This window comes from Rhamphochromis sp. 'chilingali' (assembly GCF_963969265.1).
Source record: "Rhamphochromis sp. 'chilingali' genome assembly, chromosome: 7".
In the NCBI taxonomy this organism is placed as follows: Eukaryota; Metazoa; Chordata; class Actinopteri; order Cichliformes; family Cichlidae; genus Rhamphochromis; species Rhamphochromis sp. 'chilingali'.
In genome coordinates, this window is record NC_137934.1 from 10,439,941 (window position 1) to 10,453,720 (window position 13,780).

Below are 13,780 nucleotides of genomic sequence, written 5' to 3' on the forward strand. Positions count from 1 at the left end.
ATCCATATCCAGGATTCAACATTATTTGATCAATATATGTTTAACTATGTACAAGTCTAACACGTTGAACATACACAAATAAAACCATTTTCAGCACGTAAACCAGAACAACAACAAACTACATTTTTACATAAACTAATCACGCTGTGTTTAACACCCGCTTAATCTCTGAGCTTATTTTATATTTGTGTGACAAACACCTTAATGAACACTTAAGCTTGGGTTACTCTGCCCTTGATCTATAAAAAATGAGGACACAATGAGACAACTCAGTCACTGAGAGGAAGATTTCCTATATTCATGCAATTTATTCTTTTTGAACAATTGTGTGAATTTTTGTATTGATGTACTTTTCTTGATTTCATCTGTACAGGTGTTCCACACACTAACTCCTCTGACTGTAATGCTGTCATATTTACATTTGTCCTTACTAGAGGCTTGCTGAACATAAGGATTCCTCTCAGGTCATGAGTATTTGGTCTTTTTTGGAACAAGTTCTGAAGATTTATTTGCTGCTTTGTACATTGTTTGTGCAGTTCTGAGGTCAACCAAATCTTTAAATTTGAGAATATTTAATCTGATAAAAAGTGGATTTGACACAAACCGTGTCAGATTTCCAGCACAACATGGTGGTTATCGCTGTCACATGACAGCAACAAGGTTCTGTGGCTGAGCCTGTTGGTTGGCCGAGTCTTTGCTGTAGCAGCTTCCATTTTTTTGTCGAGTCCTTCAAAAGACAGCAACTGGAGGTTTGTAAAGATGTTTCGCGTCTCATCCAAGAGGCTTCTTGAGCTCTAAAACAACTGATGGTGACGAGAACTCACATGATGGTGGTGTGGGGCTTAGAGGTATCACACCTTGGCCCCAGTGATGGTAATGACCCACATTTTTGTTCATTATATGATTAATAGTGGGTCATTGACGCTCAGGACCACCTCCAGGGGGACAACCACAAGAGGTGAAGTCCCAGTGATTCTCCATCAGAGATGATCCAATCTCCATCATCAAAAAAGCCTCTTGGATGTGGCTAATACACCTTCGGGGACTTAAAGAAGCCCAGCTGCTTTATTTTCTCAGCACTCAGGACTACCATGACCTGGATGACTGAAACCTGCACGAGTTTACATGCTTTTCTTGTGCCTGCGTAGGCTTCCTCTGGGCCTTGGGTAAACTGTTGCTTCTAAATTGACCACAGTTGTTAGTATGTGGTTGTCTATCTTTTTGTGGTAGCCCTTGCGACCTGTCCACATTGTATTCTGCTTCTTGCTCAGTGTCAACAAAGAGAGGCTTCATCTCCACCGCAACTCCCATTGGATAAGCAGTCAAGAAAATGCATGGATGAATGAGAAGTTCAACTGCTTTGGCATGTTTAACTGTAATCTGGGTGTTTCTGTGTTGACAGAATCTGGTCTTATCATGCTGAATGAGTTAAGGGGTGAAATATGTAGCAACTCGTCATCACAGTAAAAATCGTAAAATTACAGCCTCGCATTAAAGGTTTTCTTGGCAGACTTTTTCCTGTGAAAAATAAAGGCATAAAGGGCGTTGCTGTCCATACTGTAAAGCCTTTTAAGGAAAAGAACCTCTTTTTGAGATGACTTCCATCCATCGAGTCCTGATGGAGATGTTAAAGTTATGGTTCTGCTGGATTTACTGTCTCTTCGTCTTGGACAACGAAAACAGCTGCATCAACTGAAACATTACCAAACACATCACATGTACTGGGTTTCTAGCTTACTGGGAGCTAGAAACTGTCCCAACACATACAGCAACCATAAAAGATGGACACGGATGTGTGTGTTTGACTTTGTATGAAACTGATGAATAGAAATGAGGGAAAGACAGAGCGAGGGATGTGTGTTAAATGTCAGTTAAGCTGAACAGCAGAAAGCAAAATAGGTTTTAATTCATTTAGATTGAGATTTCAGACCTGACACCCTGCTGTTACGCACACACTGTCAGCACATTCCTGCAGCTGGCTGCGACACACAGTCGCACAAACACACCTGCATATGCCAAACTATAGAAACACATGACAGCGCGCATGCACATCAACCCAAAGGAGACTGGAAGAAAATGAGCATGTGCATAAACCCCGAAGAAAATAAGTCACGTGTTGGAACCCTGCAGGGCAGATGTGCGTGGCTCTTTTTGTGTATTTGTACTTGTGTGTGTGTGCATTAAAGTCTGTAAAGACATATAGTACCAGCTGCTGAGAACTACAGCACAAAGATAGACTTAAAGCCTCACAACTTCACATCGGTGTGTGTGTGTGTGGAGGGAGGAAACAAGAGAAGGTGAGAGAGCGAGACAGAACGTCAGTATGTACATTCGCTCAGCTGTATTTGGTATATGTTGCCGCATGGGAGTGAGTGTTTGTGTGTGTTTGCCCAAGAAACCACTGAAACATGCTGTATCATATATCATGTCTTACAGCAACATTAAACCTTACACCGATGTAAAACTGGGCAGCAAATCAGACATCAAACCCCCAAGAGTTAGAGCGGCCTGTGTGCGCAGAGACAGCTTCATGTGCAATACATTGAGATATATGAACACAAGGGACGCCGCCACCTTAAACATCTCATGTTTCACGTGTGGGAGAAAGCTAGAAACAAATGACGTGTTTGCTGACCGTACTCTAATGTCTTGTGAAAAATATGAGCAATGGCGTCATGGGCATAACTCACTGAGAGGCAAGTACCAGCTACCTGAAATGTCTAAATTTTTCACTAAGGAGGAACAGACACAGATATGCATTATCCCAAATGTGTGGAGAGACCTGCAACGGCATGAAAAATATAAGAGCTCTAAAATCCAGCGTTGTTGGATACTCAAATAAATTACATAAGCCCCTGAAGGCAATTCATGGAGGGTTTTTAGAGATTTGATAAGGTTGCTCCAAAACAGATACCAACTGAAAACAGTAGACTCAGCCAAAAGACAAACAAACTACAGCCCAGTGCATACTACTGTGCCAACTATAATCAGTATTTTTGAAGGAGATAAACAGTTAGTTAGACAAACGTAAAGACGTCTGTCTGACGTTTTATTAATTAAAGTAGGACTTGATCTATCAGTATGTTATACAAACATAATGTTTCATTGTTAGGAAAATTCTACACCAAAAAGAAGAGTTTGATGATAATTATAAATTTGTCTTGACGTTTCTTATGTGTGGAAACAACACAAAGAAACATTAATAGTAAAACACACTGCTGAGTTAGAATATGTGTTAAAGATTGAGGCCAAGGGCAAGAGAGAAAAAAAAAAAAGGGGGGGGGGGGGGGGGGGAGAGAGTCATTATTTGCAGACACATAATGAATGTATAATTCACTGATTCGTCACACTGAACTTTATTTATCTGCTCCAGAAACAGCAGAGGTTATCAGCAGAGTAAATATTTGGTTTAATGTAGAGTAGGTTTGATCTGTGTATGGAAACACGCAGTCACCTCACAGTTCAGGTTGCAAGCTGGAACAAAATGGCGACAGGAGCTTAATCATGGGAATCATGCTATATTTATACACGCATTCACACATACATTCAGCTGGTAGGAGAGGGATGTTAAATGATGCACAGACTAAACTGGCTGCTTGAGATTGTTAATTAGAGTCTGACCGATAATGGATTCTTGTGGCTGCTGCAGCAAAAAATTCCTATACTGATACACTGGACAGTATTTAATACAAATATATCCATAGGTTATATGTCAGACTTACGTTAAAGGGGAAATGTGACGGTGCCATTACTTATGATCTTGCCAGCTCTTTCTTTTAAAATCTGGCTGGCAATTTGTATTGAAGTTCCCCCTCCTCAGCTGTGATGTTTTTCTGGTACATGTGTGCCAACTTTTTCTACTAATAAAAATCGAATAATAAAAAAAAAACATGACAGAAAAGTTCCTGTTTTTCTACAATAGAAATTTCAGTTTTTTCACAAAAGGTAATTAATGCGCAGTTAAACGTCCTTATAGTGATGGAAAGGCGAGTTTCTTTGGTCCGGCTCACTTAAGATCAAAGTGGGTTGCATGTGGTTCACGATGTATAATGAGTTGGACATCCCTGGTCTCAATAACCTGGTGAATTTCAAAAGTGAGCATTGGATTTTGGAAGAAAGGATTTTCCCTATATTATAGCAAAAATAAAGGAATCTTTATCTTTAAAGCCTCTGATTAACAGTAATTCTTTTTGTTGTCTTGATGCATGCTCAGTCATTCAGGTAAGTAAATCTCCAAAAGTTGATTCTGTTCATCTGGACGTAGCGTTTGGTGGAGCTGATCACAGCCACAGAAACAGCAATTCGTAACAACAATATTGCAGAAGTGGAAGCAGAACAACTACGGACGAAAGTTTCGGCCTGTCTCAGCAATGCAAAGCCCCCAGCATCCAACATCACCATGGAGGAGAGGAAGGCACTCACATCACTTAGTGATGACAACAACATTATCATCCTTCCGGCAGACAAGGGGAGGTGCACAGTATTGCTAAACCAGAAAGACTATCATGAGAAAATTTTGTCACTACTCAGTGATGAAAATACTTATGAGCCCCTGAAACGAGACCCAGGAAGTGGCTACAGGAAGAGGGCGATAGACTGTCTGAAGCAGTTAGAACAAGACAAGCCTATTGACCGGACCTCATACCGCAGGCTATACCCAGGGGAGTCTACACCAAGTCTGTATGGTTTACCGAAAATACATAAACAGGGTGCACCTTTAAGACCGAGGCTCTGCAGTCTATTTACACCTACAGGCCAGTGGACACTCTTTCAAGGATGAGGATGTACACATCTTGGACAGGGAGGAACGCTGGTTTGAGCGCAGAGTCAAGGAGGCCATTTACGTGAAAAGGGAAAGACCATCTCTGAATCGAGGAGGGGGCCTAAGGGTACATCTTTCGCCATCTTACAATGCTGTGATTGCAGCCATTCCCCAACTCTCTGTGAATGGGACTCAAGGCCATTGATCAGTGGGCTTTGGTCAGTGGTTGTTGATCAATGGTCATGAGAATTTGCATAATTAAGATTAAGGAACTGACCTCCCAGCCCATTGTTCCTTCACTGGGCTGGTTTCAGTCATTATGGAAATATACTGTTTATGAGATTGGGGAAACCTGCAGTCAGCTGAGACTGAAGAAGTCACTTGGATGAGTGACGAAACATTTCTCCCACAAAACGCTACGTCCAGATGAACAGAATAAACTTTTGGAAATTCTTTTTGTTTGTTTGTTTTTTACCGTTGAACAAGTAAAATGGAAACTTCTTTTTTTAACTTTCAGCAGTCAGTCATCATGCTGTTACTGCTGTGTGTAGTCATGCCCAGAAGTACGATTCTGAACCGTGAAAAACTCCTGGTACTCTATACTTATGGGGTGGTCAGCGTGTATGTGTGTGTTTATATGACGTTAATATGTGTTTGTGTGTTCTCTGTTTGTAACTCTGTGTACAGGATATAAGAAGCATGTGTGTGTGTGTCTATTCACGTCTGTGCCTGTTACGTAAATATTCATCATGAAGTCATTGTATGTATAAAAGAAATGCTAGACAGGGCTTGACATCGGTAAATCAATCAAGAGTGCGCTTGCACACGTGCGCGCACACACAGACGCAATTTCATGCAAACACAACACCACACATTCTGATTCACTGACGCCTGCAATAATCACACGAGTCATTGCTACACCAATAAAACGGTCCGTAACTCTGCTCACCTGGACTGTGAATGGACATGCACAGACTTACACACACACACTGTCTCCCTAAAAAAGAACAAAAATAAAAATGCAAACTTGGAGTTCAGGAAAACTAAATCACAATGGAAGCCCTCATTTCCCATGATCCAACAGTTGACTGTCCCACAATCTGTTTAAATAGACAGGGCATGCTGACAGTCTCTTTGGCATCTCTTTCAGCCCAGTGCACTGTTCCACTAAACTGGACCTTGTTGTAAGGTCTCAGTGAGGATATAAAATAGCAGAAGGGACTCCTCTTTGCTGCATTTAAGCTACAAACCCATCTATTAAACCGTACCTTGAGTTAGACTGTGTAGGTGTCTGTTAATGTAATCAATCATATTACGAGAGCTTTATAGCGGTACATGGTTATTGCATTATCACAGTACTTAAGTATATCATTTTAAAGTGTGGAGAGAAAGAGAGAGAAGATAAAAGGAGAAAGAGGGGGAGGAATAAGAGGAGAGAGTTAATGAGGTGCCGGGTGAAGATCATGTCAATGTGACCAGTCATAGAAACTGAAGCAGCAGAAGAGACCCCTGGAGATATCAAGAGTTGATTGTTCTGTATTTAAATTCTAAGCAGTGAGAATAAATGAGAAACTTTGGAAACTTTATACTGTTAAACTAAAACTGAATGCAGCCTTTTTACGTTAACCTCTGCATTAAAGAGAATAACATAGCACGGCTGTGTGCAAAATGTACCACAAATCACATCTCTAGGAATTGTATTTTCAGACCAGATATTGACGTATGATACAGCAATCAATATTTTCTAGGACATTTGAGACATCACCCACGCTTTTATTAAATAACGATGTAGTCCAAAAAATATTTTAAAATGTTGAGATATGTCTAAAAGCAGCAGGTTTCCCAGTCTGGCTTCCCACAAAGCATACTAAGACTTTACATTTCACTGGGTAAATGATTTATACTCAGAGTTTGTATGAGGTTCTGGTCAGTGTGTTGCCAACAGTGGATGGCAGTCGGCACACCACCAAGTAGATAGGAGCACTAACCCGCACAGAAACTAAAGCCATGCAGAGTATGTTCATGTAAAAGAATTAATATAAATTTAAATGAACCCAATGGGGGGGCAGCACGGTGGCAAGAAGGTCCTGAGTTCAATTCCACCATCAGGCCGGGGTCTCCCCATGTTCTCCCCATGTTCGCGTGGGTTCTCCCCAGGTACTCCGGCTTCCTCCCACAGTCCAAAGACATGCAGTTAGTGGGGATAGGTTAATTGGAAACACTAAATTGCCCATAGGTGTGAATGTGGGAGTGAATGTAAGTGCGATTGGTTCTCTCCTGAAAAGGATAAGCGGAAGCAGATGGATGGATGGACAATATTTCGAACTCTTTCATCGCTTTTCAAGATCAGGGACATGATTGGAGAGCACACTGTAAAATATGCCTTAAAAGCTCAATGGGACAACAATGTATTTAGACATTTTTAACAATGTGATAAGGTGGTGCAAGCTGAGAAATATCCACACAATCATTTTCGCCATTCATTCATGTTGTGGTCACATTTTTACAGTTTTAGAGGGAAATTAACTATTTTTCCATTATATTGTTATTTTTTGCTGTTTTGATGAAACTATAACGCAGCCACATGAGACGGCTGAAAACGTAAATGAATGAAACTGAATGAACATAGATTTTATGAGGCATTGTGCACGTTTACGTACGCCGCGTGAAAGGACAGAAACACGAAATGTAACCAAATGTAACAGCTTAAATTTTTTTCAGTTAGATGGAGAGAAAGACTTCTTCTTACTTCATCTCCAGGACCTCTTCCAGGTGCTTCCGCCTCTCGGCCCGCAGCGAAGTCAGGTGACCTTCCTTCTCAGCCAGTGAGAGTTGAGTTGATGACAGCTTGGCTTTCATCACCTCCAGTTCCTGTTTCACCTTCTCCATAGCAACCAGCAGGTCCTCCACCTGACACATACAAGTTAACACAGTGTAAATATTTTGGCTCATTTTTTTTTCCTCGCCTTTCCTTTTTTTTTTTTTTTTTTTTTGCACATATTAGTCTTTATGTCTGCGAGCGTGTCGTCTATTACGGTGCATATATGACCTACTGTATGTTGATTTTCCTCCTCCTTGTTTTCCTTCCCCTGTCTCAGTTGTTTCTCTTTCTCCCGCTCTTCTCTGATACATATTCTGTGTCCCACTCTCTCACTGGGCATATATCAGTTTGTCAGTTTAATGTGAGTGAGGTCAGTGTGGATTTCTCTCAACGACATAACCACTACACACACACAAGCACACACACATTTTCTCTTTGGAAACCTTTTTCTTTCCTTTCCTAGTTATATACTACACACCTCTAAAGTTTTAAATTAGCATAAATTCGTCTTGCATCGCTGTTTTTCTGAATGCTTAAAGACAAACGGTGAACTTGAAGCATTGTCGCTGAGACCTTACAGCCAAATTAATGTGCAGTCCCTGCTTTATACTGAGATTGTAATTTAATAACATATTTATTTATTTTGCAAAACACAACTTACAGCTTTACAGTCAGATACGGCACCCTGGGTAGTACTTTAAACACTGCTGAGCTCAGACAATATTACATGCCATGTGGAAGAAGTTCTTCTGACCTGAACCACAAAGACATTGAGATCTTCTCTTCTTATTTCCCCTTAGTTTTATTTGGATTACCATGTTATGTATACACATCCGATCTTTACATGTTTGGATATCTTTGCTAAATCTATGGAGCCACGCATACACACAGACAGCCAAACAAAGTGTTGCTTTCACAAGATGAATGAACGTGCCTGTTTCGGCTACAGATGTTTATTTGTAGATGTGTATGAATGGTTTAGGTTGCATACATGGATTCTGAACGTCAGATTAGCTTGTAAAGAAAGATGTCTCAAACATTTCTGCAAACAAGTCACCATAAAGAAATGCGTGTTATGACTGATATTTATAATGGGATTCAGCATCTTCTCCACCACCACTATGATCTTAATTTCTGGCTCATTCTCTCCTTTCGTCTCTCTCCAGAGCACTGACGGTGATGCAGAAAGGCAGAGTTCAAAAAGTTGTTCTCTGTTGTTTTCTCATTAATATTGTGATACATTTGTGTACACCGGTGTCAGGCTCAGGAGATCGAAACAAAGGTAATCAAAGTCTGTGGTTTTATTCCTGTCCTTGGGAAAGATACAGACTTAAAGGCTGTATGTGTCATCGATGTGCAGGTTTGTGATAGTGTTTCTGGTTTGTAGTATGAAGGACTTGTAGTGAAAAGCTTTGCATAAGTACATTAAGATTTAATTTGCAATTAAGAACACACTGGTGATGGAATGAGAACGGAAAAATAAGACAGGAACTGAGACAAAAAAACAGAAAAACAGAGAAAAAAGAAAAGGCATAGTGTTAGTTCAGGCAGGCCACAAAGTCAAGCTCAGCTGCAGTCCCAGCACATTAGCTGACGCACCTTCAGCAGCTGAAGGCTCAGCTGACACTCTTAAAGATTCCCTCCCAATCCATTCCCTGCATTATGCCTAAATGGCTTTCCACGTATGCCAGTACAACATAATTCCCCCACATTAGAAGGAAATGACAAACTTCTTTTGACTGAAGTGGCCCTGACTGAAATATGTCTCTTTATATCCAAACCCATATAAGGCCACTGAAAAAAGAAAACTAATTCATAGTGTACCGTATGCATGCCCCAAAACATTTCTACCAATTAACAAATCAAAGTCTTATCAATACAATTCTACTTTTTTCACTTTCCATCAAAGTTGCATCTGTTGACTGATCAAAATGAACAGATCCAATAAAAGCTTTTGTTAAATGGCTTTTTTTTTTTTTTTAATTATTTACAACTTACTGTAAAAAATTAAGGAAATATAATAAAAAAAATTAAAATTAAAAGATGAACAAATGTAAAAAGCAGACGAGCAAGGTATGGGATGATTGTTTGTTACCTTTGACCACCTAAATCCGCTTGTGATGAACTCATGCATTGGAATGTGAGAGAGCTGCATACAAAATAACAGAGAAAGAGATGTGAGAAGCGGGAATGACAACAGTGAAGGAGGTGGAGACGGACATAAGGATGTAAAAGGAATTGCTAGAGGAAAGGCGGAGAATACAAAGGGTAATGAAAAGATAGGCGCAAAGACAAATCAAGGAAGCCGAAGGAAGAAAAAGAAGGAAGCAAAGAAAAGTGATTGTTTGTGGTGAGAGATGTCAAAAGAAAGGGAGGAAAAATGCAAAATAAGCAAATGCTAAGCTGATGAAAGAGAAGCAACCAGACAGAGGAAAATGCACAAGAAGGAAGACACTGACAGGCAGCAACATGAAATACAGTTCAGACTAGGGCTGTTCGATATAACGATATATATCGGATGACGATATAAAAACATCTATCGTTTCATTTTACGCTATCGTTTGTTTCGTGGTGTCGCAAAATAAACTGTTTACGGCAATATTTTCTCATCGTTTTGATGGTCACTGTAGTGGCTATATTCATTTCTTAAAGTTCTCTCTTTCTCTTATATGTAATATAACCACACTACTGACGGACAAGCGCCTGTTTTTATGCGTTGTGGTTAGCAACAACGACGGTAACGCCATCGCGTGTCCGCTTGTTTATGTTCCACATAAACCTTTCACAATAAAGCTCAAGATCCTGTTGAGAGTTTTTAAAATAATCTGAATCACGTGAAAGAGCAGATTATTTACAGATGAGAAGTAAAAAAGAGCCGCCAGGTGCTAAAAAATAAACCTTAGACTCAAACTCAAAGAATTTACAGAAAATGTTACATTTTTGTGATTTATATCGTTATCAGGACGATAGAATTCTTATATCGGGATATGAGATTTTGGTCATATCGCACAGCCCTAGTTCAGACAAGACAGAAAGATAGTGGACAATAGAAGAGGGTTGTTTGTTGGGGGTAAGAAGGAAAAGATGGGACATGATACCAACCTGGAGTTAAGAGAGAGGAAGAGAGAGAAGCGTGATCATCATTAAAAAACGATTAGTGGATGGGGGGATGGTGGGAGGGGGCGAGGAGAGACAAGGTCTGGCTGGGAATGGACAGCAACCCCTTCAGTGTTCTGAGAGTGTTTCCGTGTGTGAATAAGGGTGATTTCAGCCTTTATTTTAAGCATAGGAAAGTATGAATGAAAGAAGAAGGTGCACTGAGTTCAAGAATTGAAATTGTGTGGTTAATAAAAGACGGGAAGCAGGAGAAGAGGACGTCTGTCTTTGGTTTCGGAAGAGACGGACATGGTGTGTCATTCTGTTGACTCATTTCTCTGTCACCCACACACACACACAACACACACACAAAAACGCAGCTTCCTTCAGCGATCATAAATACAGTAGTGACTAATGTCTTGCAGAAAAAGTTAACAATATTTTTATGTGGTGTTTATGCCGGAAAAACCCTGTTCATCACACAGTCGCGCACACACACACACACACACACACACACACACACACACACACACACACACACACACACACACACCTACAACTATGCAAACACATGTTGTCTCTATAGCTGGACATAAAAGTTGTGTGTATGGCTCCCAATATGGAGTCAAGATGCGAGTATAAATGTCCCTGGTTTGGCTGCATTTGCATATGCGTGTGTACGCATTTGTGCCAACCCCATAATAAGTGATGTGTGTGTGCCTTTGAACAGGCCGGCCTCATTAAGGGAGGAAATTGTCTGCCTCTGTCATCATTTTATAATTTATTATGTGAAAGGTTAATTGCAGTGACGCAGTTGTAAAAAACAGAAACACCAAAATATTTATTTACAATTTACTTGTGGGGACAGAGGCGAGTTTCCAGTTCCAAAACCAAACTTGGGTCCATCTGGCTCCTGCTGAATGCAACGTTGTGCAGCGCCGGCGTACTGTTTAAATAGCAGTTAGCACTTCTTTCTGCCGTGTTTGTGCGTGTGCATTTAAAGAAATAAGTATGCATGTATGTGGTCCGGCGTCTTGCATATTACTTGCACTGTCTGCGAGTGCCACATCCACATGTGCATGTATGTCTGTGCTGAAAGGTTGAGTTAGTGCTGTTGGGAGAGGGCTGCCAGGAGTGTTTGGCTGCCATCTCCACTCATTCACCACACGCTGACGCTTTTTGCTCCTTCCTTCTCGACTGAAGCATTTTAACACGAGGACACTCTCCAGGACCCTGTCCTGGCCTAAATGGCCTCTGTTCTATCTAATTAAAGCTGCCACTTGTAGCATTTTGAAGTTTTTCCAGCCAAATGAACTGTGATAGCTTAGCAAAATTACAGTAAAGACATTAAGCAGCAATTTTTTTTCAATTTTTTTTTTGCTCCAGGAAATAGGCAACCATTAAACTCAGGACTCTGGGACTTTCTTTGGGGCTCAATTTTAAGACAAATTTAAATAAAAGAATTATTAAATCATAAAAGAAACACATCAAGATTAAAAAGAAAGAACTCCTGTCTCCCACGTAGCAATGCTGCTGCTGTAAAAAAAGAAAAAATGTGTTTGCTTTTCTTGTTCACCATCTTCATCTCTCTCTGTAGCTCTCTGCTTAGATGAAACGTCAAACCATTGACCGAATATTAATACTTGTGGCTTTCGGTGCTTCCTCACTGTGTGAACGAAGTCCAGCCAACTAATAACAGCAGCGAGGATTGTGTTTGACCAATGAGTGATGATTAGCTTTGCAAAATCTAGCCAAGGAACTTTGCTTTGGGCTTTTCTTGTGGTTCGTGAAAAGACTGCACTGAAAAGAGCTAAATTTAAAAAATTTCTTAGCTTTGTTTAAAACTAATGTAAGGTTCCTGAGGGCTTTAAAAATTCCTACAGTTAAAAACAGCCATTAAATATTGCTGTTTTGGCATTTTAAAAAGCTTTCCTCACCAGTGAGACCCGCCTGTCATGCACTCAAACACAGCATATAAGTTTTTTTTAAACATGCAGAGTTAATTTTTGTTTGTGCTGTAACTTCTACCGCCCTCTAGGCTAGGTCTCTCCTGAAAATAATAATAACAATAATAATAATAATAATAAACCCACAATCTTTTGCTAAATCTAACCATGCAGCTTTTAGTGCTTAAATCTTGATTAAAGGAATGAAAGCAAAACTAAAAAGCAAGTCCAAAATGAAGAAACATCAATAAATCAGTGCAGTCAATGAAACTTTAACATATGATGATTCAACCCATCGCCATTCATCCAACCAACCCCTGAATGTGGACATTTACATTCCTTAAAAGCAGGCTGGTATCTAAACTTATCACGAAAACTAAGGAAATGTTTTTGGTCGATTATTTATTTGTTGTAACAATTTTCTTGGCAGTAAGTCTTATACCATTGGAAAGCCTGTTTATTTCCCCTTAACTGGTGCCATATCTACGGGGAAAATGTATTTGTGGGTTGTGGTCATGGAAAACTTCCCAAAACTTCTCCATCAAACAAACCAAACATCTTATTCTGCTATTGACTCTTGTTTTGAGCTTCTGGTACCCCTGGTGCTGCTAATCAGGTGGCTGATTAGCACCTGATTAGCAGCAGCTGCTAGCACCCTGCTACAGCGGGTGATCCGGATGGGGCCGTGGCATAGGGCAACTTCACGCTGGTGTTCCACAAAATACAGATTTCTTTACTTTGTGTGATGAGTTGATTACCATTCAATGTTGCCATGGCCAGTGTGTCAAAGAATGGAAAAGACCTTACGGATAACACACAGAAGAGCCAGTATTTGACTGGCAAGTATGATAACATGATGGTAAAATACAAAATGAAGATTTATTAATGTTCAAACACCACAAAAGGCATCTACACTGCTGGGAAAGCAAATAAATGTCAACTACCTGAGCCATGCTCCAGCTAATGGTTTTAGAATAAAACTCAATAAACTACATTTCCTAATTAGAATATCAGATATTCACACATGTTCGTTTCTTGCAACAAAATCCCAGAGAGTTAAATATCTAAATGCAGAATGCTATTTCTTCTTGGTTGCATCATTACATCAAAAGGCAAATTCAACCTGTCGTGCAGATCATCTTAAACATATTTTCC

General features: G+C 40.1%; 1 protein-coding gene across 5 annotated transcripts in view; it reads right to left on the reverse strand.

The window, feature by feature from the left end:
• The window catches only part of LOC308400053 (ELKS/Rab6-interacting/CAST family member 1-like), a 148,822-nt gene that overhangs the window by 60,429 nt on the left and 74,613 nt on the right, over positions 1-13,780 (reverse strand). For all 5 annotated transcript variants that reach the window (XM_080887531.1, XM_080887530.1, XM_080887529.1 and 2 more), the window contains one exon: positions 7,512-7,672. In XM_080887531.1, coding sequence (XP_080743657.1) covers positions 7,512-7,672 — 161 coding nt within the window. The remainder of the gene's footprint in view (positions 1-7,511; positions 7,673-13,780) is intronic.